Genomic DNA, 26,410 nt, shown 5'->3' on the forward strand with positions numbered 1-26,410 from the left:
TCCTTTAAGAGCAGGAAATGGCAAGGTTCTGGGTAATGAAATCCAAGAATGCTTTTGTCAATTAATTATGGAGAAAGCTGAACTACACAAGCCCCATCTCACCCCCTTCATCATTTTTGCTGCTCAATATAACTTTAATTAATCTTTCCTTTGGCAATTTGAAGGAAGGGTGAGCACGCTGCAAACACCCACTGAGTATTAAATTGATTTTCTGTTTTATAGTCCTCTTTCCCTCCCTATTGGCCAAGCTGTGATTTGTGCCCCTTCCCTTGGAGGCATTTTTTCCATGCTAATATAATCCAAAGCCCCAAGCAACAATAGCATCCAGAAAAGTAACACTTTGCACAGCCCATTGCTTCAGCACAGCCTCTGCCAGCACAGAGAAGATTCTCTCTTGCCCCCTTTTCCCCCACGCCACAAAAATTCAAAGCAACCACCTCATTTCCATATCTTCATCATTTTTGCCTAAAAAACTGACAGTGTCTTTGTCCTAAGTAACTAACACATCAGGTCCCTGTGGTTTCCTGCTGCCATTTGTAGCTGTGCATCTCAATTACCCCAGCACTAATGGAAAGCCTGTTCTGCTGGCAAACACGACCTCCCAGCTGAGCTACCAGGCTGCTTTGGTACTGCAGGTATCTGGACCTAAAACCAGAAGGGAGGAAAACAGCTCAGCTGAGGCCCCTAATAACTTGACTTGGTCCCTAATAATCCCACCTCAGGCTGTGGGGCTGCAATCAGGATCTTTAGCAGCAAGCACACCCCAGTCACCAAGTGCAGCCCAGCTGTGCAGCAATGAAACAAACTCTTTTCATGGGACTTCTCCTCTGCCTTGTAGGGACCCAGGCCCTATCACCAGTCAACCATTTAAGGATGAGAGCAGTCAGGGATCACCTTCTTACCCCAGCACACCTCAAGGACAGGCATGGAGACTGGCTGCCAGCAGTTTCTGTCTCAGGAATTCAGGCTTTTTTCCATCACCACTGGTTTTGGTACCATCAGTTAGGAGACCTTGACCTAAAATATTCCATGTCCCTTAGCAGCTGTCCCATAAGACTTTCTAAGCCTTATGGCCACCAGTTCCATTCTGCTGGGAGGAGACATCCAGGTCAGACCTTTTCCTCAGATAATTCCCACACCATGGGACTTGTCCTGGATTTATTCTTCAAAATTCAGACAAGAAACATAACCTTAGAGATGACAATAAAAATTTGAGACTAAAACTCTTCTAATTTCATTTAGAATGGTTCAGTGGCTAAGCACTGTCCCCCTCACCCCCACCCTGAGCACATTTCATTTCAAATTGCATCATTTGGGGAGGGATGTTTTTCCTTCAGGTGGCCAGACACACACAGAGGTGTCAAAACCTCACTGTTCTCACCCCAAGCACTGCAAGAGGGGAATGGGTGACCCCAAACAGGCAGAAAATTCCCTGTCACCTGCCCAGCCGTGGAAGAAATTGGCTCATAGCAAAAATGAACAGAAGAGGAGCCATGAACTGAGCTGCATCCTCAAAAAAGGAAGGTGGCAAAGCAGGCCTGATTGGAGCAAACTTTGAGGCAGGCTGACAGTTTAAAACCACATGGTCCTGGATGAAAGGAGGCAGTTCATGATAGATCACATCTATTCAAGGGCTAGACAAGGAAAGCAAACATAGGCTCATTTTACTCATTGTTCTTTATCCACCAACACCAGGAGAGGAGTGCTGCAGCACCGTTGGAAGAGAAAAAAGAAACGGACAGCAGGCAGGGAAGAAATGGGAGCTATTTATGGAGGATAGCTAATTTGAGCTGTTTACAGACATTCCTCCTGAAAGCTCGGGGATGGGAGGGTGGGCAGGGAGGTGGTTTCAGCCATTAAAAATACAACGTGAGAATCCATTAATTTTCCATAGAAACAATGTCGTCACAGAAGCGAGACAAATCTGATCAGTCATGCAAATGTGCTGATGTTAAATTCTCAGGCCTGGGTGGGGAATTTGGGTTGCCAAAAACACCACAATGAAGAGATCAGAATGAGATTAGAAGCCAGAGTGGCTGCAGCATTGACAGCATGGTGGGGGCATGGGATGTAACCAAAGGCACCCCAGATTACAGAGGAGTTTGTGCCTTAAACCAGGCACAGGTGCCCCAGCAAAAAAGACAAGAAAAAGTCATCCTGGCATGAGATCTCAGGGACCAGGCAAATGCCACATTCCTACTCTGCAAACCAGAAAGGACCACAGCTCGCTCCAGAGAATGAAGGACTCAGAAACCCACAGGACTGGGGGCCACACAAGCTGCAAAGTCACAGCACCAGCAAAAAGCAAGAGGTGATAGCAGAGGAAATGGGTGAGCACAGCCCAGCAAAGCACTAGGCAATTCCAGTTTTAGAGAAAACTGTCCCAAGTAAGCATCAGCACTGTCCCAGGCGCATGCTGAACTGTGATGAAGTCTTAAACATTGCATTTACGTTGTGTTAATAAGGGGGGGGGGGGGGGGAAGTTTATTTCTCCTCCAATAAAACAGACCAAAAAAACCCTCTAAACAACCAACCAAAGGCCCTTTCTTCCCTCTTCTCTATAAAAATCAAACTTTCCAAATACTCCCTGGAAGGAGATGCTACATGTGAAAAATTACAGTGGCACTCTCAGCAGGAGGAGTGGAAATCACTCACCCTGGGCAGGGAACACAGCCCTTCTTTGCTGTCACCATCCTGGACTGGCCTCACCACAAACATTTAGAGGATAAAAATAACCTTGCAAAATGAAGCGTTGCACCCCCAGTAATACACAAAACATTCCAGAGTAACACCTGGGACAAGAATGCTTCCCAGAGAGTCCCACCACCGGCAAAAACAAAGAACCACATGAATAAAAAGAAACAAGAGGTCAAAACACATCACAAGAGGTGCTCTACCCAGGTTCATCCATCAGTCAAAGTATCAGTGTTTGTCCTCACAAACAGCTGCTTGGTTCACCTGTTCATTTTGAAGATGCATTGGGTTTACATTTGAAACCTTTGGTGCTACAGCCATGGGAACCCCTCCACACAAGGGCTGCTCCTGCTCATCAGGTGGCTGCTGGTGTCCACAAGCCCAGGAAAGGGATCAGCCCTCCATGTCTGAGAAAGGGCACTCACATCACACTGTGCACCTCAGCAAACCCCCTGCACCACCAACTTGCCCCAAAACAGACATTTACCAAGTACCAACTGACATTTACCTTGGGTACTGAAACCTGTCTCTAGTGCCATGGATTAAAGACATGGCTCCCCCAGGAGGGGACAATCCTGGAAGGGTGCCCCAGATGGGTACTGTGCTGGAAGCTCAGTGCAACACAGCACAAACTGCTCTTGGTTCAGAGAGACACTTGGTTCTAAAACCCCTAAAGTGCCCCATGCCCCTCTGGCCATTCACTGTCCATTTTAAACTCCTACAAGAAGCCTGGAAAAAAAAAAAAAAAGGGGATTGCCTCATCATTTATACAGAATAAAAAGGATCTCCTGCATCCCCTTCTGTGGCTAATGAGGCTCACCACCAGTCTGCTCAAATGCCTCTCTGGAGCTGCACCTGTGGGCACAGAGCAGAGGATGGAGCCAGCCTGCTCTGGCAGGCACTCCTCCGGTCTGCTCCGCAATGGCAAGCACGGCAAATCTGGCAGCAGCACCCCCTCTATAAATACTGCACTGTGCAGACATGCCTTGCAGCACACAAAACCACAGGCTGCCCTCACAGGAGAGGTCTGCATCCTGCCATGGCTTTCCTTCAGATGGTTCTGATGTCCCAGAATGTTCCCGAGCCCTCCCCCTTTTGTGAATATCCCTGCCATAAATGTTCTGCTCTTGTATTTTGGTACTACTGTTCCACATCAGCTAAACTCAGCCACCCAAACATCTACAGCAATAATCACTGACTTCTCACTGACTCCCACCTTGGTCTATCCCATCACAGCTGGCATGCATAAAGTCAAAGTTCTCAATATTCAAGGGCATTTTTACAGTCACAGCCATGCACACTGCAGTGAGCATCGAGGACTGTAGTAGCAACACAGCCCTGCCTCTGTACAGAGCTCCACACAGCTTCAGAGGCTTCTGCAGCTCCCCTTACAGAACATCAGCTTTGGGTGCCACTTCTCACCATACAAAACTGCTCTCAAGATTCACACCCAAAAGTCACAGCAGCCAGTTTTCTGTTTTGTTCAGCAAGACCTCATTACACTCTATTTACTAAGATTGCTTAGAAAGGTGTAGAACTGTGCTCTGGTCACACCTTGGAGTTTTAAGGTAGGTTAGATAGACTAGCATACAAGTGAAAGATGCTATAGCAAGGAAGTCATGCACCTTGTCTTCTTCTGACACATCTGATCCTGCTCCAGCTATGAGCAGCCACGAAAGCAGTGAAAGGTTAAGTGTCATTACCTCCATTCACATTATTTATGCAGTAGGTACCCATAGGAAGTTGGTCTTTATTGATACATTCTTTAACATGCCAGTTCTGTTTCACTTCAAGCACTTAAGTACATCTGGGTGAGGACACGTTCTCACTTCCCAAGCAAGCCAGCTGCACCCTTCACTCGCTCAGACACCAGCGATGAAAGCCTGCTCAAGAACATGCATCTGTTTCACGCATGGCTCATATGGCTAATTTAAACACTTTCCATATGTTGCCAAAGAGCTGTGACCAAATGCCACTTGCAAATAAATGAGAAGATTGTCTGGCATCCACAGAGAAAAGTTTCATCTTGGAGCAACAGCTCCTTTGTTCCCAGGATGCCTGGGCATCCCCAGCCCCTTTCACAGTCAGATGTTGCTGACCAGTCCAAACACTGCCTCCTCCTGGGATCATGCCCCTGCAGCAACAAACTCCACACATCAGGGTGGCAATCTTAGGAAAAGACCTGTGATGAACACCTCAACACGTGGAAATCATAGAAGGGTTTGGGTTGGAAAGAACCTGTAAAGGTCTTGTTCTAACCACGTGCAATGGAAAGGGACACTCTGAACTAGACCTTGTTGCTCAGAGCCTCATCCCGCCTGAGCTTGAGTGCTTTCAGGGATGGGGCAGCTGCCACCTCTTTGGACAATCTGTTCCAGTGTTACCCTGATAGAGATTAATGTATCTTGTTCCAGAAAAAGTTACTTACCCATAGAACAGCCATGATTTTTCCTCAGTCCTTATCCAGACATTTCCATTGGGCACCAGGCTGTAACTGCTGGAAATGTTCAATGCATAAATGAAGCTGCATATAAGCAATAATTTCATGTTTCCATATGTTGCTGTGATACTAGAAGCTACCATTTCACTTCTAAAGTACACACAGTGGCTTTCCTCTCTATTCCAGCCTGCCAAGAGGTCACTTGCCATGTTACAGCTAGACCACATCAAACTAATGGTCTGTAGATGTGTAGTGGGAGGACTGTCAGTAAGGCCTTCACCCAGGGTTACTGCTCTCCAAGAGGTAGATCCAGTCAGAAAGCATATAACAAATATCTCTGTTTGGAAACAGACAGGAAGCTAATAGAAGGATTTAAAAATTCAAAGGGGAAGGGAAACGGATGCCACTATTTTCCTTGTCAACAATGGCACGTTGTACTTGCACCCAGGGAAGTGCAGTGCAGAGCCCGTGCCTGCTGGACCCGGCCACGTACAGTAAAACCCACATGGTCTCTTCAGCCAGAGCTTGCTGGAGCAGGCACCAAACAGGTGCCTCAAAGAGCCATCCAAAGACACACTTCTCAGCCTGTCCTGAAGAAGTGATTATTTTATGGTTACAGAACCCAGGATAGAGCTGGATGTCCCTGATCTCCACCTCAGTGCTCCACTATTAGACAGACCATCCACTGCAGACCAGCACCAATGTGCTGGAGCTCCCCCCCCCTTTCTTGAGGGTGGAGGGTGTCCACTCCTTGGCACTTCACAGGCAGAAAGGGCAGTCAGACCAAGTGGAGTGTGAGATAATCGAGCTCCACTCTGCCTTGGACTGGGGGCTGTCTCCCAGTGCTCAAGGGCAGGAGATCCACGCTCACCAAAGCTATCCTACTCCTACATCTAGTGGCCACCTTGCAGCATCTCCTCGCTCTTTGGGGAAGTTGTTGGGAACCACAGACACAGTTAACAGAAAATCTCCCTCAAATCTGATATTGGGGGAAGCACATGAAAAATTACTGATGCAATTGATTCACATGGCTTCTGTCATTCAGAAATTCCTGCGCATCAAGGGGAGGTGTGGGATTTGCACATAACCGACTCAGACAGCTGCAGATTTCCATAGGCACTAAATGTCTGCAGGCAGAAGCCACTCCTCATGTAATCCCATTAAACAGCTGGAATGAATGAAAATGCTGTGCAATTCAGCATACTAGCAGCAGCCACCCCTGCTTCCTCCACCATTAGCGCAGGGTCCTCTCCAGTTCAGCCTCTTCCCATGGGTCCAAATTACAGGAGTTATTTCATGCCCTAAACTTTGCAGGAAGCCTGGAGCACACGCGAGCCTACAAGAATGGAAGACTGGTGTCAGGAAAGTGCTCAGAACACATCCAGGCTCCTCATCGGAGTCTTCTTCACTTTTGGGGATATCACTGCAGAAAATACAAGTCTTCTCATGAACAGAAATCAGTACACTGGAGATTGGGAATAGAATTAAAATCAACACACCACCATCTCCAAAGGCAACAAGGTGGAACTCACACAAAATATAATTGCTTGTAGATTGCAGGTCCAGATCAGAATCAGGCGGATCTCAGGTGGAAGCTGTTTGCCATTTAAAGGCCTTTCATGGCATCACTGTATCACACCACAGCAGTTGTGAAGAGCCACAGAAAGATAATGTTCAGCAATTTGAAGGAGGCATTATTAATCCTTCACCTCCCAGAGAAGGCCAAAGCTGAGCTCTGCTCCCTGAGGCATCCAGAAGAAGATGATATTCAACAAGGCTTACACTGCATGCATATGCAAATTTCCTCTACCTTTCACACTGTCATTAACTGTTAACTCATCCTCAGTGCTTTCCAGTCATATGTGATGGTCAATACATGAAATCTCCTGCAACCTCATGGAAACTGTAGGGTCTCTCAAGGAAGGTTAACTACAGCCATGACTCTCCAGAGAAGCAAGCAGGATGAGATAGGCACATGCACAACAGAAATACCAACAACTGTAGATGGCATGCAGCTTGCAGAATTGTTCATTTACTCTCCCAGAGGCAGCTGGGTTTATCTCTTTGTATCCCATTTTCCTTTCCAATCACTTGTTCCTCTGAACTTGCCTGTGCTACCAGGAGCATTCGGAGGACTGGAAAGTAAAAAACCTTGGGTTCTGAGCAAAAACCAGATCAGTCCCCTCTTGGTACTCCATTCCTATAGCTCACTGATACTGGGAGAAGGAGGATGAGAAAGGAAGACCATCTTCCTCAACAGCAGCCCAGCTTTAAATTGGAATAAAGGGGCCTGGACTGCAGCATCAGTGGACATGGCTGGGCAGAGAGCAGTTGTGTTGGACCCTTAGGCAGTGGGTGAGCTTCTGCCTCAGTGTGCCCACCTCTTGCTTTCCAGCTTTGTCCTGAATACAAAGCATCAGCCAGAGATACTCATCCCAGGCCTTCACAAACATTCATAAGCTTACATTGTAAATACTCAACTATGTAAAGATTTAAATCATAAACATTTCTGCTGGCCATCCCCCTCTGGAACACCTCAGCTGCACCCTGTGCATTAGCCCAGTCTTTGCCAAAGCTCTGCTCCCCACTTTGTGACAGCAAGTACTTGGCACTTTTGCAAGTGATCCATCTGCTCCTATGCCAAACACCCAGTAAAGCACAAGGCTAGCAAGGATCTTCTTTCATCCTTGCTCTGTGTGTACTGCCCTGACTCTGCAAGAGACGAGGAAGGATGTCTGTCCAAACCAGTGCCCTCTGCCCCACCACTGGATCTATTCCTGAAGCAGTGCCATGCAATCACACAATTGGCAACTATCACAACATGTAGGGTAGGGCAGGAGGTATTAAAGCAAACTTCAATTTTGATCTTTCTCAGCTTTAATAAAATATCATTACACAGACAAGTTATTCCCTGACAAGCTGTTTGTGCCCTCTGGATAGCAAAGTCTTGTGTCAGGAGTGTGCCTGTCTTTGAAGTGGGAGGCTGCAGTTTGACAAAGGCAGGGAGCAAAGGCGAGAGGGACCAGAGCTGCTGTGAGGCAGTTGCCAGAATTCAGCAGTGCCAGTACAGCTCTGTGCTAGCCTTGCTTTGAGACAACGAAGCCCTTTTTTGGCTCAGGCTCTAAAAACACTCCCCAGCCACAGGCAGACTAGTCAGGGAAAATTCCAATCCCAAAACCAGCGAAGTAGCATCTAATTCCTGTCCCACAGCTTTAACCCTGAGCATCAGCAGCAGGCAGGGTCACCAGCCCTGCTGGAAAAAAAAGGAAGGCACCAAAACAGAAAGTGGCTCATTTACTGCTTGTCCTGGGTAAGAAAGAAGAGGTGGTGCTCAGGCGTTTGCTCCAGTGGCTGCTGGTTTTCAATCCCTCCTGCTCCTCCAGAAGATGCCAAGGACAGGGGATTAGCTCAGCAGGAGAGCCTGAGGAAGCAGCAGCAAACCCCTTTCTCTGCCACATAAGCACAAAGGATGAGGACAGAGATTTGCCTCTGGCTCACCCTCTCAGAGCCAGCTCTGGATTAGTGGAAAGCAAAACGCAGGCACTTTCCAGAAGGGCTGCCCCCATCAAAAAACATTTCCATCCATTCTGCTATTCTAACAACCTAGCAGCAGATCTGCTCCCCCTCCTGTCAGTCACCCCTGTGCAGCCACATCAACACCCATCAAATGCCAGTGCTCCCTGCATGGCACAAACCTTGCACAAGATCAAAAAACATCATAAAGCAGCATGGCCTAACATGGAGGTTTTCAAGCTGTGCTTTTCTTATTCCCCTCCAGATTTTGCACAGACCTGCAGCACTGTGGGGAGCAAACCTTCACACATCTAGGTGCAAGAGAGGACAGAGCTCTCTCACCATAAGACACTGAAGAGCTGAAAGCAGGCAAATCCACTGGCAAGAAGGGTTATTACCAGAGTCCAACAGTACGAGGATGTTGAGAAAAGTAATATTCAAGGCAGCTCAGAAAAAATAATTCCATTTCCAATGGAGCATATTCATCAAACAAAGCAACTAACGTGTTACTTAGGCAGGAGAAGCTCACAGAGTTCTTTAACACCAAAAGTGTCCCTGCTGCAGGACATGGCATACCTGTCACACAGGAACTGGGTGTCACTGGATGGGGAACCATTATTTCCATGGCTGGTGATGGCTTCACATGCCTGGCTTTGTTTCCCTGCCAGGTCTGACTGCACAGCAAAGATTACAAGCGTGCTACAATGGGAGAGAGAGCAAGGGAAAGGGGGAACACATCAGTGTATTTCTCTGGGCCAGTTGCTAATACACCCTGTTACCCCCACACACCTGATGATGAAAAACTGTCATGACTCATGTGAAACCTCATCTGCTCCACCAGTCCTACAGAGGACAACCAGCCAAGTTTGGGGCAGAAAACCCAAGGAACTTCACAGATCTGAAGCAATAAATAAACCCCAAAATATTCCCCTGAAGAGGGAAGCCAATGCACTACACTAAGTGCATTTGCTTCTGCCATCAGCAGGGAATACTGAGCATGAGCTGCCCAAAGGACTGGCACTGCCACTTCATGCTCTCCAGGAGCCAACAGAATGAGGACAGGCTGTGAACTTCCACAAGCTAGGAAGTGTCCCTATCCACTGCTCTTTAAAACTGCTCTTCCTGGGTCACCCCTGGCTCCTAAGTAGAATCCCAGAGCGGCTGAAAGCCAGTTATAAGCTTGTATGATCTGGGTGCTGCAGAGAGGCACTAAGCAGCTCCCACAAGGTGTGGAGCACAGCTGCCTGCTGCTGCCCTCAATGCTTCCCCTCCTTCTCCACAGCCCGTGTGATTTCAGACTTCTTAAAGAAAGGAATTTTCCTTCAACAGCAAAGGGTGAGCATTTTCTGCTATTAAAACCAGCTGAGTTCCTCTGAATCTCCCCAAGACAGGAGCCAACACGTGGGAAGCTTTGGTGTAAAAGGAAACAAGGATGGAAACAGGTAGGCAACACTAACTAAACCTCTGAGACACCAGATGCTCTGACTGCTTCACAGGTGAGTAAGAAAAGAGCACAGGGATGCTGCAGTTAAGCTCTGGCACTTTTTATTCCAGCAGGCTATGGATGCTAAAAGCTTACACAGGTTCAAAAGAAAGCAGGTGGAAGACAAAGCTACCAAACAACATTAAAGGCAATGAGCCATCCCTGGACAGGGATTGTGGAGTCTGCAGCAGCCAGGGATACTTCTGGATGTGCCACTCTGTCTTACCCTGCTTTTCTCCATCTCCTTTGGCATTTACTGCTGCCACACTGAAACAGGTTACAGAGTTTGTTTTGAGGCAGATCAGTCATTCTTAACAGTACATTTCTATGGGATCATTTTAGCTTTAGCAAAGCTCCAAATATAAAAGAACAGATTAATAAAGGCCTTGAGAAAGTATTTTCCAAGTGCCTTTCGGCTCCCAACTAGCTTTAAAATTCTGGTCTGAACGGTCTTGGTGAAAAAGGATAATTTTCATAGAGTGTCTTTAGCAAAATGGCAGGATGCAATCATCTCTCTAGGGTGACACTCCTCTTAGAGAGAAGTCACAGTAAAACATGCGCTATGTTGGACACTGAATGACAGGGCAAATTTTGTAAGCAGAAATGAATACCATGGTCACCAGGTGGGAAACTACTGAAGATGCAGAGCCAGACCAGACTTCATGGTTGGAAAGCCCCATTCCCACCACTTACAGTTTTATTCTAGCCCAGCTCAGAGAGCACTAACAGGCTGAATAATTCCTGCTGGCCCCAGAGCATCACAAATGGTTTCACAAGTGGGAAGGTGTTCGAGGCAAAGACCTTGCTTTGAGGGTCCAACTTTCAGGCAGCAAGAGAGAGAAAGGGAAAATGCAAGGCTGAAATCAGCTCAGACATTCAGCTGGGCCCAAGCCTCCAGCAGTGGGATTTATTCAGAGCTTAAAGCATTTCTCTGGGACTCTTTGTCACAGGAGTGTAGGTACAAACAAACAGTAGCTGGGACAAAGGGAGGCAACACACATTTTATTAGTAAAAAGTTAATCGGCTTAAAGTGTGCAACTAAATAAGCAAAGCTTACATTAAAGTGACCCAGCAATAAAAGATGCCATGGAAATAAAGTTATAGGAAATACAATATAGTCTCTATGTTCTTTTGTAATCCATCACGATAAATATTCATGATTCTGGGTTAATGGGGTATGCAGCTCTCAGCCACCACAATAGTTTTTTGTTTATTCTCAAGACCATGAACTTTGGAACCATGAACCTGAATTTCAGGACTCTGTATTCATGCATGTTAGCAAAATTCAGGGCAAGGCAGGGTGATGGAGACAAGGCCAGGACCTTGGCTTGTGACAACGTAACAGAGTTTGCTGCAGTTTTTGACAATGAGTAACAAGAGCCCCAGGATGCACAGAACTTCCTGTGGATCTGTCATCCCCCCTGCCTCCAGGCCAGCAAAAGGAGGAGAGAAGAGGCACAAGCCTGTCCCTCACTTCCAGTCCATGGCTCATTCCAGTCTCCCTGCTCAGAAGACAATGACAGCCTCAGACCAGCCCTCGAGGAGGCAGAAGCTGCTGGCACCACACAGCAGAGCAGAGCACAGCCCACTCCTCACACAGGGGAAGGAAAATCTGCACACTCCTGAACACAACCTTTTGAGCCTTCAGCTGAGAGGACACTTCTGCTATCTGAGAACGGTCCTGAAGGAAGAGGACACCAAGCTCCAGTCCTGCATTCACCAGACAGAACACACCATTCCAAAGTGTGTTTTAAAGAGTCCCAAGCCTCCCCAGCCAGGCCCACATCCAGTTGTCCTCTGATGGTGCCACCCTCTGCAGCATGACCAACCTTCCCTCCAACCTCTCTACTCCAACTTGCATTGATGTGGACAGACTACAGAGCCCCTTCGGGGTTAGTGAAGGACATGTAGAAACTTAAATAAAACCAACAAAAAACCAACCACCACAGACTCGAAATTCAAAGCCTTGAAACCAGTAAGAGGAAAACAATGTTTGATCAAAGGCATTTTAAGACATTTTATTTTGTTGTTGTTTTTTTCTCTCAGCTGCTTACAACTAACAGGAAAAACTATGGTCCAATAAGGTCTCCAGCAGATTTCTAGTGTACTCCAATGAAGCATACACCCCCTTTCCCAGTAAAAACTTCCAATTATCTTTTTCCTCTTTCCCCACATAATGTAGTGACCCATGAAAGCAAGGCCTCCAACAGCCTGGCACCAGAGCCAGGCCCTGTTTTGCTGGGAGCACAGCTCTCCACTCTGCACCCCCCTGGATCAGTCTGAAAACAGAACCCATCCCTTCACTGACCCTTGGGCTCAATTGCCTCTTTTAGGGAAAGCACAGCCTAAGACTAATAAATAAATAGGACCTTTTATTCATGTACCTTTCCTCAGGACAATCTAGATGACAATCCTTGCCACCCAGAGCTCTGTTCCTCTATCTGGGCAAAGCTGATCACTGAGATCAGCTGAATGTGAACAGCTCTAGGACCAGCCATGGCTTCAGAATGCCCTGTCCTGTAATAGTGAAAAACTCCCTTCCATTTTAAGCCTTTGATGCTTCAATTGCAATAGTTAAACAAAGGACAAGCATAGAACATTTATACATAAGGAAGAAGAATTTAGCAAGAACCATGGAAGTTGAGAAATTACCACAAAAGATGAAAGTGTACTTTTGGAAAGAAAACTATTTCTCCAACTACTGAAATATCTGCCTTGAATCATGGAAAGGCTCTGCCTAAAATCAAGTACATCAAAAAACAACAGCCTTCTCAAAACCAAGGTTTCTTGCTGAGACTGCATGTATTTAGCATTGTAATACTTGGAATATTTTATTTTTACCTGCAATAGCACAGAGATGGCTGCTCAGAGGGAGAAATACACAGATGTGCACAGGAGGAGGGGAACTGGCTGGGAAACACTTTGCCCATGCCCTGTGTGGAATTTGGCACTGAATGGCATCCTTCTGAAACAGGGGACACCCCCAAGCCCAAATCCCACTCAGATCCAAGGAGAAACCTCTTCCCTGCACACTTCCCACTACCAACCTCTGTAACAACAAACCTCTGGGACAAGCCCAAACCTGGCAGCTTCTTCCATTTCACCACAAAGCACCAGGATCCAGGCACTGCCACTGCCCAGGGGGACACAAAGAGCAGGCACAGGTGATGGTTTGAGGTCTCCATTTCATGCATGCTTGCAAACCCCATGGCAAATGTGTCACACTTCTGCCAAGAGATGAGGGATTGTACAATGGGCAAAGAGAGAAAAAGATGCTCTTTTCAACATCAAAACAAAAGAGGGCAGCCAGGAAGTTTTACTCCTCATGTCAACATCCTATTACCAACCAGCAGCTTGCCTTGACAACATAGCTTTCCAAGAAAAGGCAGAGACGTGGGCACTTGAGCAGCGGCCTCAGGAGATCTCAGCTCTTTGCCCAAGAAACAGAAAAAAAAAAAAAACCAAACCAGCATATCACGTATCACCTTCCTACTGAAGCATGAAAAAAAGGAGAATATATGGCAGAAGAGGCCAACAAGGGAAAAAGCAGAAATCAATGGGATCTAACAGAGCGTGACGGAAAATCACTTCCCTCATAAAAAGAGGTTACTTACCAGGTTAATGAATCTTTTCTGTTCTGTATTTAGACACCCAGGAAATGGAAGGGGTCACAGGAGCAGTGTGGGTGGGAATGAAATCCCTAGAACATGCTTTCAAGAACAATCAAAGGTTAGAGATTAAATCCAGACGGCAGTCAACTGCACAGCACATCAGCAGCATGGCACAGGCACCAGCTGCAGCTCGGTGTCACCAAGCACAACACCCTTCCACCATCAACAGCACAGCAAAAACCAGACTCCTCTTCCAGGGCAAAACCAGCCAGACAGGCCACCCCTGCCCCAAGGGTCAGAGCATCTCTGCCTGCTTGGGTCAGCAGTACCAGCATGGTCAAAACAAAATGGTCTCTGGGTCTCTGATGGGAGTAACTGCAATAGAGCCATGAAAAGCAGACTCCAGAAATCACACTGTGCAAATCACATAGACAGCTCTTGGTCCTGTGGCCAAAACGTCTCAAAACTCACTTTTATATAAAGTTCTGTTCCTTACCTTTGTTGGAAATGCACAGGGAAAAAAAAACCCAAAACAAAACACAGAAGAATCTGGGCAATGGCAGGGTATGAGATCTGGTGATAACAGAAGACTGAATTAGACCTCTGGAATATCAAACACATCTGATGCCCTATGGCACAGCCACAAATAAAGCACAGAGCCTTGCTGCTTTATCACTCCCCTGCCCACATCCAGTTTGAGCTACTGACAACAAGGGACCCAAGGAATAGATCTGCTTAGGTCCAAGGCACTCCATGAGGGAAATGCAGGCACAGAGTTCCATCTTTTTTCAATGCCACTGAACTTGTAGGTCTCTATGCTGGGTTCCCCCACTGCCTGCAAGAATCATTTACCAATGGATGTTTCTCAGTTTGGCCATCTTTACTCTGGTACAGTTCAAACACCTCTGCCAGCAGCTGTACAAGCTTCTCCTGCAGCAGCTGCCTTGTTTACTCCCCAATTTCTGCAGCAAAGACATGGATAATGCAGCCAGAAACCCCCTTTATTATTTGCATTAATGCAGTCTCAGGTTAGATTTGTTGCACAGGATAGATGTTCAAGTCAGAGTTCCATGTCACATCAGCTGCCTTCATGCCCAAGGAGCCACACCACAAGCTCCAAAGCAGACCTAACACTGGCATTTCTGTGAGCTTGGACTTGGCAAGCCTAGTGAGTTTAAAGATTTTTATATCTGAGGAATTTCAAAGCAAAACCGATGCCTTACTGAACCAATACCTTCATCACACCCGTGCTGCTGACACACAGCAGTGTGGACAATCCCTCACAGCAGATGTCTGTCCCTGGAGCCGGGACAAGCCCTTCTGTCAGGTTAGTGGGAAACAGGCACAGTTTGTAATTACAGCTGTCTCTTTCAAAGCCTGCTCTTTGAAATTAACAGCCTCCAGCAGATCCCACCTAAACTCCGCACGTAAAATGCCAAAAAAGCCAGCCAATTTTGCCAAAGTTCTGAGCAAATGGAAGTGCTGCTGATTAGGCACTGCTGTTTGCAGCAATGCTGAGTTCAGTCACACTGATGGAGGAGTGTGAGACTGGCAACACCCACGGTGACATGAAAAGGGGAGAAGGGCAATTCTCAGCACCCAGTACTGTATCAATCATCTCTTCTAACAAGGAGGCAGAGGGACCCCACTGTACTCCCAGCAGCAACTCTCAGGAAGATAAGATAAAGCACTTAGCAGGCTTAAATCTCCATCTTGTATCATTGTGGTATGGTTTGCTCTGTCAATAGCACTGAGGTTTGTGGATGGAAAATTAAACAGATGCTTTTTACTTGAGTGCTGACATTTATATGAACACAAAACGACTTGAGAGGACATGAATTTCCATTCAGGTCTAAAGTTGGGCTGATTCATGGACCAGCAGCAGCTGTGGGTCTCTATTTGTACCACTCAAACCAGAGGCTTGAGAAACTAGGATTTACCAGTTGCTGAGATTTCCTGGGGGCTTCCTTCTCAACATGCAATTAGAGATTTCTCTCCATTGCAAGCTAGGCTGACACAAACTGGCCAAGAAAGGGCAATCAGTCATTGAGAGTTGTTTAATAAAGGGCTTCCTTGCACATTTTAGCAGTTTCTATTGACAGGGAACCTTCCCGTTGAGGAAGTGCTAGAATGGGAACATCAAAGAATGCCTGGAGATCAGCATTTCTGGAAGCTCAGCTGCAACAAAGGAGAAAAAAAAACCAAAACCAAACAAACCCAGAAGTCCGAGCAGCTGAATCAAAACAACAGCCAGTTTCTGCTTAGTCATCTATCTCTTCTGAGTACTGAAATCACATTTCAGCACTAGTTGAAAGTGGTTTTGTTACAGCTTAATACCTGCAATACTTGTGATCCAGCACAACGGAGTCATTCAGTGTCAGAGGTGCCTCCTCCCTGCCAAGCCTGCCCATCTCCAACCAGCCCACAGACTGCCCTGGCAGGTCAGTGCCCCCCCAGTGCCGTCACCACCCTCTCAGCACAGACAGCTCTGCACGCTGGGTCACAGAAGGCAGCCCTGCATTCCCCCCCTGCTCCTCAAGGGAAGGGGAGCTGGGCAGAGCAGCCCATTCCTCACAGCCCACAGGCTGCTGCTCAGAGCTGGCTGGGCACAGCAGCAGCCGCACTCACAGCAGGGCTGTTCTGGGAGAACAAGCACAGGAGAACCTGCTGACCCCTGGGAGCCACTGCCAGGATGGGAGAGGAGATGACGGGAGAAGCCTGGGGGAAAGGGTATTGCAGAACACCTGGGGCAGGAAGCAGAGAAGGATCTGAGCAACTCTCCAGGCAGGGTTTGGAGAAGGCTTCAGCAAAAGGAGATGAGGGAACATCTGATATGAATCTGTAGGAAACACAGAGGGAAGCAGGCAGAGAGCACAAAGGTCTCTGCAGTGAAGGCCGGGGAGAAAGGAAGGAAATGAAAGTGTCAGAGGAAGCAGGTTAGAATGTTTCAGACACACAGCACTGCCAATTTCCCAAGGAACCCACTAAGCAGGCTGCAGTGGGTACCCACAGCCACACAGCTCTTCCCCAGGCTGGGCTGGAGGCCACTCACCTGGGAGACACCCACAGACACAGTGTTAGCAGCAAGAAACAGGTGGGGCACCAGTAAATGCAGCAACTTCTTGTGTTAACCACTGGCAACACACACTGCACAGGTTAGAGCAGGAGGAGAACAAAATCTCCAAGCACAACTGCAGAGGTATAATGTAATTACACAAATGCAAAGTGCCTCCAACCAAAATCCCCAGCTTTGTGCACTTTTAAATCCTGGAAGACTTAAAGCACAGTTTCTAAATGCCTTTTTCTGGGACTCTGTGACTTTACTAATCTTATGCTACCGAACAGCTGAAGAACAAGCAGCATTCCTTGATCCCACCTGTGCAGGCTGTGATTGAGGGCAGACACCCTGTGATTGTGAACTGCACCCAGACTAAGAAGCTCAATAAAAGCTCTGGAGAAGTATCCATGACAACTGCAAGCACCTCTTCCCCACCCTACCAGGCTTTTTTAAGGGGGAAAAAAGTCCTCTGTCCTAAATTTGCCCATTTTTGTTCCGTCCATTGCTAAATCCCAATGCGTAGGCGTAGAACAGAGGATTACATCTCCTACAGGCCAAGCAGATCCAACACGCCCCAAGAAGTGCCAAATATCAGGCATGATTTAGTCAGATCCCAAGAAGACAGGTAAACACTGGAAGGACTTCAGACCCAGATCTCAGGTTGCAGTGATCACAAAGTTTTGCTCTCCAACTCCCCAGGCCATTGACTTCCCTACTGAGGAATCTCAGGTGCAATAAAAGGGTTGCTGGTTATTATTTCTTTAAGCCAGAGCCATTAGCTTGTGCTCAGCTAGAATTATAATCAAAGTCACCTTAAACCTTCCTTTTGAGGAGGAAACTTCTGCTGCAGCTCTACCTTGCTGCAAAACACTTCCCCAGTGGCAAACAGCTGCATCACTGAGGAGTGACCCCGGTAGTTTTCACCCACCTGCTTTCAGTTCTGTAAGTGCTGTCATCTCCCCAAAGCAGGTAAATTAAAGACTGAACAGTCTGGTCTCATTCTTTCCCAGACCACCCAAAAAGAGTCAATTTCCTCCTTGAGTATTTAACCCTTCCTGCAATGAACCAGGAGAAAAATGCAGAGGGAATTATTGCCAGTTAGAGTTCTCTCCTTCCTCAGTAGAAGTTTCCATCAGCTCAACACTGAAGATTCCACAGACTGGGTCATGTCCCAGGCCCTTCTCTCAAAGCCCTCCTATAAGCACTGGGAGCAAAAGAAGGAATTTCCCTTTTCTGGAAGGCCATATACCTTCTAAAGCCTGGAGAGCAGGACTCAACCCTGCCACCACCCCAGGGACCGCCCCTGGGAAGGACACAGCTCCCACTGTCTTCTACAACTCAGACCCCACACCAGAGCTCTGGTACCTTCACCACAGCTGCACTGCCACCTTCCACACATGCCCACAGGCTTCAAAGCTGTACAGAAAACCTGTAAGGTGGAAATGAGATTTTTTCATAGGATTCTGTGATTCCCAAGCAAAGGCAGGTTGGCACACACTCTGCCAGTGCTCCCACCACTGCCAAACTAAACAAGACCACTTGCAGGATTGCAGGAAAGCTCTTGTCAAAAAGTGAGTGGGCTGGGTCCCTAGCACAGCCTGCAAAGAGCTTTCTGGTTGCCCTGCTAACATGGTGTGTCTGCGCTTCCAGCCAGGAAAACAGCATCTGCATCCCACTCAAAACCCAAGCAACATTCAAATGACCCAGGCTTTACAGATGCTGTCTCCCCTTTCTCATTTCATTATCCCCTCAAGGCTTTCAGTTCCTAAGAGCAAATTCCTCAGCTGCCCACAGAAATGTCTGCACCTGACTTCAGATGTTTGCACCACAGCCCGAATGAAATGTGCAGTCTCCAGAACAAAAGGCACTGTGCCTGTACAGAGGAAGAGCTGTGAGGAACAGAACAACAATGAAGCACAATTTACAGCTCTCATGACAGCACTGGGAGTGAGAACTCTAAATACATGGGGCATTTAGAAGTTAGTGGATCAAATCAGCAAGTGGAGCAGGAACAAGGATGCACAGCAGCATCCTGTGATAGACAAGCAGCATCCACACTTGAAGGAGCCTTGGGTTGCAGGAAAAAATGATCTATCATTGCCAAACTGCTTCTCTAATAACTTTTGTAGTGATAAAGAAACAGGAGATATGGAATTGCTGCTCAGCTGATGCCCCTTCATACCTCTTGCCCCAGTTCTTCCCCTTTTGAGCTCATATCCTGAAACTCCACAAAATCCATGGAAACTAATTCACTTTCTAGGTGCTACCTCCCTGCCAGAGCCCTGCTCTGTTTTGCAGCCTCCCCAGGCCAGGCTCTGCTCAGAGCACTGCAAGCAATGGCCCAGAGCAAAAGCCATGGAGAGATCTGAGTCTCATGGAAAGAAGCTGAGCTTGGATGCAAGGCTCATCTGCACCTACAGGCAGCTGCTCCTTGGTCCAGCTCTCCTCAGCCACACAAACCCCCCTGAAGGACTCCTGAGACACAGCAGGAGCTCAGGAGCACATGGCTGGGCAGGCAGCTCTGCCAATCCCTCATGCAGACACCTTCACTCAGGAATTGCCTTGGGCCTGGAGTCCAGCCTGGAGCCAGGACATGTCACACCAGGGTGAGCTGCACAGGGCAGAGAGAAACAGGACTCCAGCACAGAACACCCTCCCTGGAGGATGACCTATTGCACATGCAGCTCACCAAAGGCAGGGAGTACCATGTTAGGAGCTGAAGTACCCAGGAATCAACATGGTGAAACCAAACTGCAGCTTTTTCTCCCCACCTGGCAAGTGGAAAAGAGCCTCATGGCAGGCTTGAGCTAGAAGAAAGGGATCATCAAGCCTGTAAACATCCAGAGGACAAATTATTCAGTGCCCAGCTCTCCCTCCCTATTTACACCCACCTCCCCTTGTTGACATAAGTTGGATTATCCCCAGAGGTCACTTTGAACCTCACAGATTCTGCTCTTCACCTCAAATTAAGGTTTGTACAAGCTTGCACCCAAATAACCACCAGAACAAATTACAGGCTATTTAATTCCTTTGGTTCCAGTTTGTCTGAGGAGGCTCAGAAGGACATGCTTGTTTTGTTTAGAAGGCATCCACGGTTCCTCCTGCTGCCTGCCTGTCATACAGCCTCACTCACAGCACACTGGCCTGGGTGTCCTTAACTGCATCCTCTGAGCAGCAGATCCATCCAAAGCACACGTGAGGCTCATGACATTGTCCCATCTATTACAGAGCAGTTCCGGGCAGGAACCTTTGTACTATCCCCTTTGAAAGGCTCCAGTGAGCTGCTACAACACTCAGCAAAATCCACCCCACAGAGCCAGCACTGCCACCTTCCCTGGCAGCTCAACCTGACAGTGCAGGGCTGCCTCAGCTGCCCCTGGATCAGCCACTCAGGCAGCTCCTTGTTTCCTTCTGCCTTACAAAGAGGCAGGAGAGCAGCCCCATTAGGAAAAGAAAATCCTGGATGGTGAAGTTAAGAGCAGAGTTCTGGCCCATCATCTGAGCCCATCATGTGCTGGCACCAGTAGCTCAGTGGTTGCAGTGCTCTGGGATGTTACTGCCCTGTGCTGTCCCTCCTGCCTTGCTGCAGGAGATTATTACATCCTCCACTAATGCAACAGAGAGGAGCCTGTGCCAGGAGCATGTTTCCACTCCCAGTCCAGCAGAACAACCATGGACAGCCTGCACTCAACCTCAGGGCATGAGCTGCAGGGGTGAGGAGCTGCCAAGCTTTACATTCTAACCTGCCAGCTTTAAATCCATAACAGCTTCTGGGCCACAGCCATTAGCCCACAGGAAATTAGAAAAAATAAAAGAAGATAATAAATAAAAAGAAATAAGTAAAGCACTGTAGTTCTAGCAGCTTCATAAATCATGCAAGAGGAGCAGCAGCTTGTCTTCACCGCAGGCTAAGAGCCTGCACACAATCTGCAGCCACAAGAGCGTGCACAGGAGCCTGTGCCTGCAGCAGTGATGGAAGCATCACCATAAGTCTCAGAGCGCTCACAGTCTCTGTTTCCCCTTGCAAAACATACCAGACACCTGAGCACTTCACAGCAGCCACTGCCCTCTCCAGTCATGCTTCCTGACAGATCCCAACACTGTCCCACGAGTGGAGGAGCTCAGGCCTGAGGAACTTAAGGAGATTTGTCACTGCTGTAGTTCATCAGGAACAGAGTGGGATACACTTCCCATACAGGCATTAGCCCAGACAGGCCCTATTAGACAGGCAACCCTATTAATGGTGCCTTCACCTTATTTCACTAATAGAAATAGATCACTTATCACTCTCAGCTCAGCTAACCCTTTGAGAGGGTGTCTGCAGCAGAGAACACCTGCCCAGCTCCACAAGGTGCTGATGGTCCAGGCCAGGAATAGGAGGAAGGCTGTGAATGCAAGGCAGGGTCTAACACAGATCCTTGTGGTACAAACCTTGTTTGGTTTGTCTTGGGGCTAACTTTAAAAACTGGAACTATCCGGCACACAGAGAGGTACACAGCATGAAAGGAGTGTCCTGCTCTCTAAGTGCTCTGCACTTTATGTGGACACAGCCACATGAAGAGAAACTGGATCAGAGAACCTGGACATACAGCCAGCCAGGACACACTGAAAGAACCAGTCTCTTTCTTCTACAGAACACAAGAGTGAAACTTGAGAAAGCCAGAGATGGTGCTCACCAGAGCAGGAGGCTGCAGCACAGCAGAAGGCACTGTACTGCCCTGCACACATGCACACACTGGTGAGCAAGGCAAACTCAAGCTGCAGCCTCGGGTCAGGAAGCCAGAGCAGGGCTGGGCCAGCCCCCAGCACAGGCAGCTGTGTGCCAGCACCACCAGAAACACCAGCCTGCCCCGGGAGGAAAAGGAACCACCTGCGTGACCTCCACAGGCCTCATTCACTCCTCCCTTTCTATTGGAAAGAAGACATTGGAAAAGCATAAAAGGCAAACACTGAGAAGTCAGAAAATAAAGACAATTTCTGTGATTGATCCTGCCTGAATTGAATTAACAGGAATAACACACACAAAGTTTTTCTGACCACCACAAGAAGAGATGCTGATGTAAACGAAGGCAGGCTGTCCTTGGCAGCACAAGCTCTTTTCTGTGTACATGCAGAAGTGAGAGGGGGAGAACTTGGGAAATCAGGGAACTGCAAGAGGAAAAACTAAAAGGTCCTGCAATGAAGGCAGGCAAAAGGAAGGCTGCAAAAAGATTTTTTTTCTCCCTTTTCTGCCATAGGTTCCCTGTTAGATGTAGAGAAGTCAAAGTAAATGTTCTCTGTGTGGTCCTTAAAGGAGCATTCCTCATCCTCCACGTACTTGATCTGACATCAGCACCCGGCAGTCACAAGGGCAGCTGAGGCAGCAGAGATGATGGTATAGTTTTGAGGAGAAAGCAAGGATGATACATTTTCAGATGGGAAGGCTGAAGCACTGTACCTGGAGCTCTCCAAGTCTAAACCATAGCTGTGTCACTCACAACTAGTTTCAGTAGCAAGAGAGATCAATTCATTACCATTTAGAAGCAGACACAAATACAGTAAAGCATATTTGGGCTGGATCCTATATTCATTACAAAGAATTAACCTCCACACACACCAAACTATATATCAAATGACAGATGACTTGCTGATCAAGGGAGTGTTTTGTGCAAAAAATACTCTCTGGAGAGGACTGAGCTGAATTTTGGAAGGAAACCCACCACACTCAGCCTACATACAAAGCCAGCTAAACTTGCTGTACCCGGCAGAGAAGCTCTGGAAGACATTACACTGACAGAGCTGGTCCATGTGAGCAGATACGGCTGCAAGCAGCGCAACAGCAGGCAGGAGAGAGCTGATAACAGGAGAAGCTATCACCGAGGGACACTGAGTAACAGCCAGGAGCACATTCAGGGCAAAGCCCCGACTCAAGAGAGCAAGAACGCCACCCACGAAGAAACACCTTTCTTTTTTCAACTCCTACAGTATTAAGAAAACAGAACTTCACACAAAATTATCTGTAAATGTAACACAACTAACGAGGTATCAGTTGTCAATTTCTCAGCAGGGAAGCAATTCACAAGACTACAACATTCTCTAATAGAACCAAAACGAATTACGCTCACATCAAGAGTACCTCCTAGTTTTCCAAAGAGAAAATCTAGGTCCATATTCTCTTTGAATTAAGGCAATGCAACATTAGGGACAACAGCAGCTCTTTTGGAACTCAAAGAGATTAAAAGCAATGAGCTCAGAACCAACAGAGTGCAGTCTGTCAAGGGAACGAACAACTCCAAGAAAGGGACGGAGGGAGCAGCTGGAGGCTGCCTGGAGAGGCACCCAGGCAGCTGCGGAGTACGTGGCTGCCCCGGCGGGCCGGGCTGGGGGCGAGGCGGGGCGCGCCGGCTCCGCTCCGCACCGCCCGGGAGCCCCCGCCGGCCCCGCACCGCCCCGGGAGCCCCGCCAAGCGCCGCCGGCCCCGCACCGCAACTTCGGGCCGGACAGAGCTCGGGGCGAGTTCGAACAGCGGCCAAAAGGCAATGAAAATGCACGGAAAAAGCCAAAACGGTTGAGGGCGCGGGGGGAGAACCCCCCACCCCAAAACGCGAAGCACGGGCGGGTTTCCCTGGCTTTGCAGAGGGAATGTGTCGCGGGAGGGAGCGGCACAGGTGGGGCAGCGGTGCGGGTCTGTGAGGCGATTTACAAAAACAGCCCGGCATAGCCTCCCACCGGGGTACAGCCCCCGGGCAGCGGGGCGCAGGCGGGAGGCAGCCCGAACCCTCCCGCGGCGGCGGCCGGGGACAGCGGGGCAGCCCGCGGGCTCCGGGAAGGCACCGGGATGCCGGGGACGCTCCCGGCCGGCCCGGGGGGCTCCCGCCGCCAGGTGAGCCTGGGCACGGTTCGGCCGGGCGGAGCCGGGGCACCGCGGAGCGCCTAGCAGGGACACCTGTCCGCCGCCGCCGCGCTTCCAAACTTCTCCCAGAGTTGCAGCCAGACCGCTTCCCTACCGGCTTTGCATGGGTCGCGGTACTCCATCAGCTCCTCCGCCGTCTCCGGTTGCCCCAGCGTTAAGGAGGCTGCGGGTGCGCCCGTGCCCGCGGCAGGCAGCAGCAGCAGGGAGAGCAGCAGGCGGCGGAGCGGGGCGGCCCCGCGGCCCATGGCGGCGGAGCGGGCGGCGCGGCTGCCCGGGGTGCGGGCACTGCGCGGCCACAGCGGGCCCGCGGCCGCGGGGGGCGCCGCCGCTGCCACTCACCGCGCCAGCAGCCAATCAGCGCCGCGCCCGCGCCTCGGCCCCGCCCCCTCCCGCCGCGCTCGGAGCCGGAGCCCGACGGCGGCGATAACGCGCTCCAAACACCGGGAATTACCAATAGTGCCCTCAGATACTACTAGCGTTATCTCGTATTACTTTCCCTCAGTCGGTAACTTCAGGGGCAGCCAAAGAGAATTAGCCCGTCCGCCGCCGGGAGAATCAACGTTTCACATGGCAGCCTTGTAACCCCCGTGTAAGTGGAGTCGTTACACCGTGGATGGAGAACGATGCGAAAGAAAAATAATCACTCCAAACCAAAGAATGGGAGAAATTAAGAAAGATAGGACTAAACATCAAGATGTGCATTTATCCCTCTCACCTGCTTTTCACAGCTGTTTTCAGAGGCAATTAGGCTGTTACACTATTAATTTGGGCTTTGGGATAATCCATATACTACAAAGCCTGGGAAATCAGGAAGATGGATCACGTGCAAGATGCTCAATTGCTTCAAAATCTACACCTTGGTATCTGATCTAGTGGCTGGCTGAGCCTGTACAGTATCTTGGACAGCTCTAACAGCAGAACATGGGATAACACACTGGAAAGCATCATACTTTTAGGGCTGCTGGCTTGTGATGGAGGTAAATCACACAGGCACAGTGACTCTGCATAGTGACAGGGCAAGGGCAGAGACCCAAAGCCCAGCCATCTCACTGGGTGCTGAATCATCTTACAGATAATCTCACAAAGGCCAGCCAGGGGGTTCCACGTGAATTCAACACTGCCTAGCACAGCCTCTGGGCTGGCAAGATGCTAGGCTGAGGCTGCAGCAATATTTCCAAGTGGTCCCCTGTGCTTGTGCTGCTGAGCAGACACAGCATTAGGCAGAGAGGGCTCAGCTGGCATCCCGGTGAGCAGGGGACAGCTCACAAGGGTACAAGTTCAGTGGGGTGAACGTGTATACACAGTCTCCTGGTGCCAAAACTGCTCCTTCAGCTGTGTACTTCCCAGCTCCCACTGCAGGATTGTTAAGCAGCATTTCCCAACACAGCACGGGCTCCAAGACCTCCCTTCACTCAGACAGATAATCATTTGCCATCCATAAATTTGACCCTTCTCTCTTGCAACCTACAGAAATGAATGATACTCAGCACAAAAGGGCACAACGTGATTCTGGCATCTCCTCAGCAGCAACGCAGTCTACTGCAAACTGCTCCCACCACTCATTTAATATTTAAAATTGTCTTCAAACCTTCACAGAAGCCAAAAAGGCTGCATCAAACTCTAACACGAGTGGTGAACAGCTCTGCTACTCAAACATACAGCAGTTTCTTACAGCTAGTGTTCAATGAACCAAGGATGATCTAGGTTTCAGGCAAGCTTTCTAGCAGTGAAACAGGGAAGTTCTGGAGCAGATTGCCATCAAGAACTGTTGTCATCATATTGAAAAGCTCCATACCGTCTCAGTGACTTCTCATGGACAGCTCCTCACAGCACAACCAACAAATTCCAACTCTCTCCTCACCCAGCTATCCCACTCTTTTGTAGCACTCATCTTCTTACTGGACACAGCTGTGGCTTATTAAGGGCAGGGCTGTTCCTAATCTTTGGTGATTGGTACAGCTGCAGCTCCTCAGGGGTGAGATTGCCTTCTGCACTATTTTCTTACATTCTATCCCTCCACAAAGAACCAGGGAGTTTCCATCATTGTAGGTTTTTGAAGTGTAGACTAACAGCCATCAAGACTAAACTTAGTAAGGTAACTTTATCCATTTCCTGAGTTTTATACTGCCCATTTACACACTATCTACTTTTTCTTTTTCTGTATTAGGTTGCTACTTTCTCTGATTTTGTCAGGTGGAAGAGCAGTCTAATAGTTATTTTTAAGAAAAAATCTTTAAAAGAAAAGCTGATCACCTCTCAGTGTTTCAGAACTCCCAGTGGGATGAGCACTAGCTGCTCTTTTCTCTCGGCACAAAGCCTGGCAATATACCTTTCTGAGGCTATGGGAAGCCAGAAAACGAAAGCTTGAACCTTGTAAGGGTGGTCAACAGCATCACTGATCAGGATCATGGACCCTTGTCATCCCTGTGGAAAGCTGGCCTGTCACCCACTAAGAACAGTCATTTGACCACATGGAAACTGCTTGTTAAGCTCTTCCAGCATGACAGTTTACACTGGGGAGCCTGACCCCTTCTGCACACAGAACCTCCATGATGGATGGATGGATGGATGGATGGATGGATGGATGGATGGATGGATGGATGGATGGATGGATGGATGGAGAAGAGGACATCCTACAGCTTTGAAGGAGGAAGAGAGCAAATTAAAATATGGATCCTTAATTGTGCAATTAGAGTGAGTCTGTGAGGGAGTTCAGAGG

At 48.5% G+C, this 26,410-nt stretch overlaps 1 protein-coding gene across 1 annotated transcript in view; it reads right to left on the reverse strand.

The window, feature by feature from the left end:
- The window catches only part of TLL2 (tolloid like 2), an 83,638-nt gene extending 59,678 nt beyond the window's left edge, over window positions 1-23,960 (reverse strand). The window contains exon 1 of the mRNA XM_058810281.1: window positions 23,786-23,960. Coding sequence (XP_058666264.1) covers window positions 23,786-23,936 — 151 coding nt within the window. The 5' untranslated portion in view covers window positions 23,937-23,960. The remainder of the gene's footprint in view (window positions 1-23,785) is intronic.
- Between the last annotated feature and the right edge of the window lie 2,450 nt (window positions 23,961-26,410).

This window comes from Ammospiza caudacuta, chromosome 9 (assembly GCF_027887145.1).
Source record: "Ammospiza caudacuta isolate bAmmCau1 chromosome 9, bAmmCau1.pri, whole genome shotgun sequence".
Lineage (NCBI taxonomy): Eukaryota > Metazoa > Chordata > Aves > Passeriformes > Passerellidae > Ammospiza > Ammospiza caudacuta.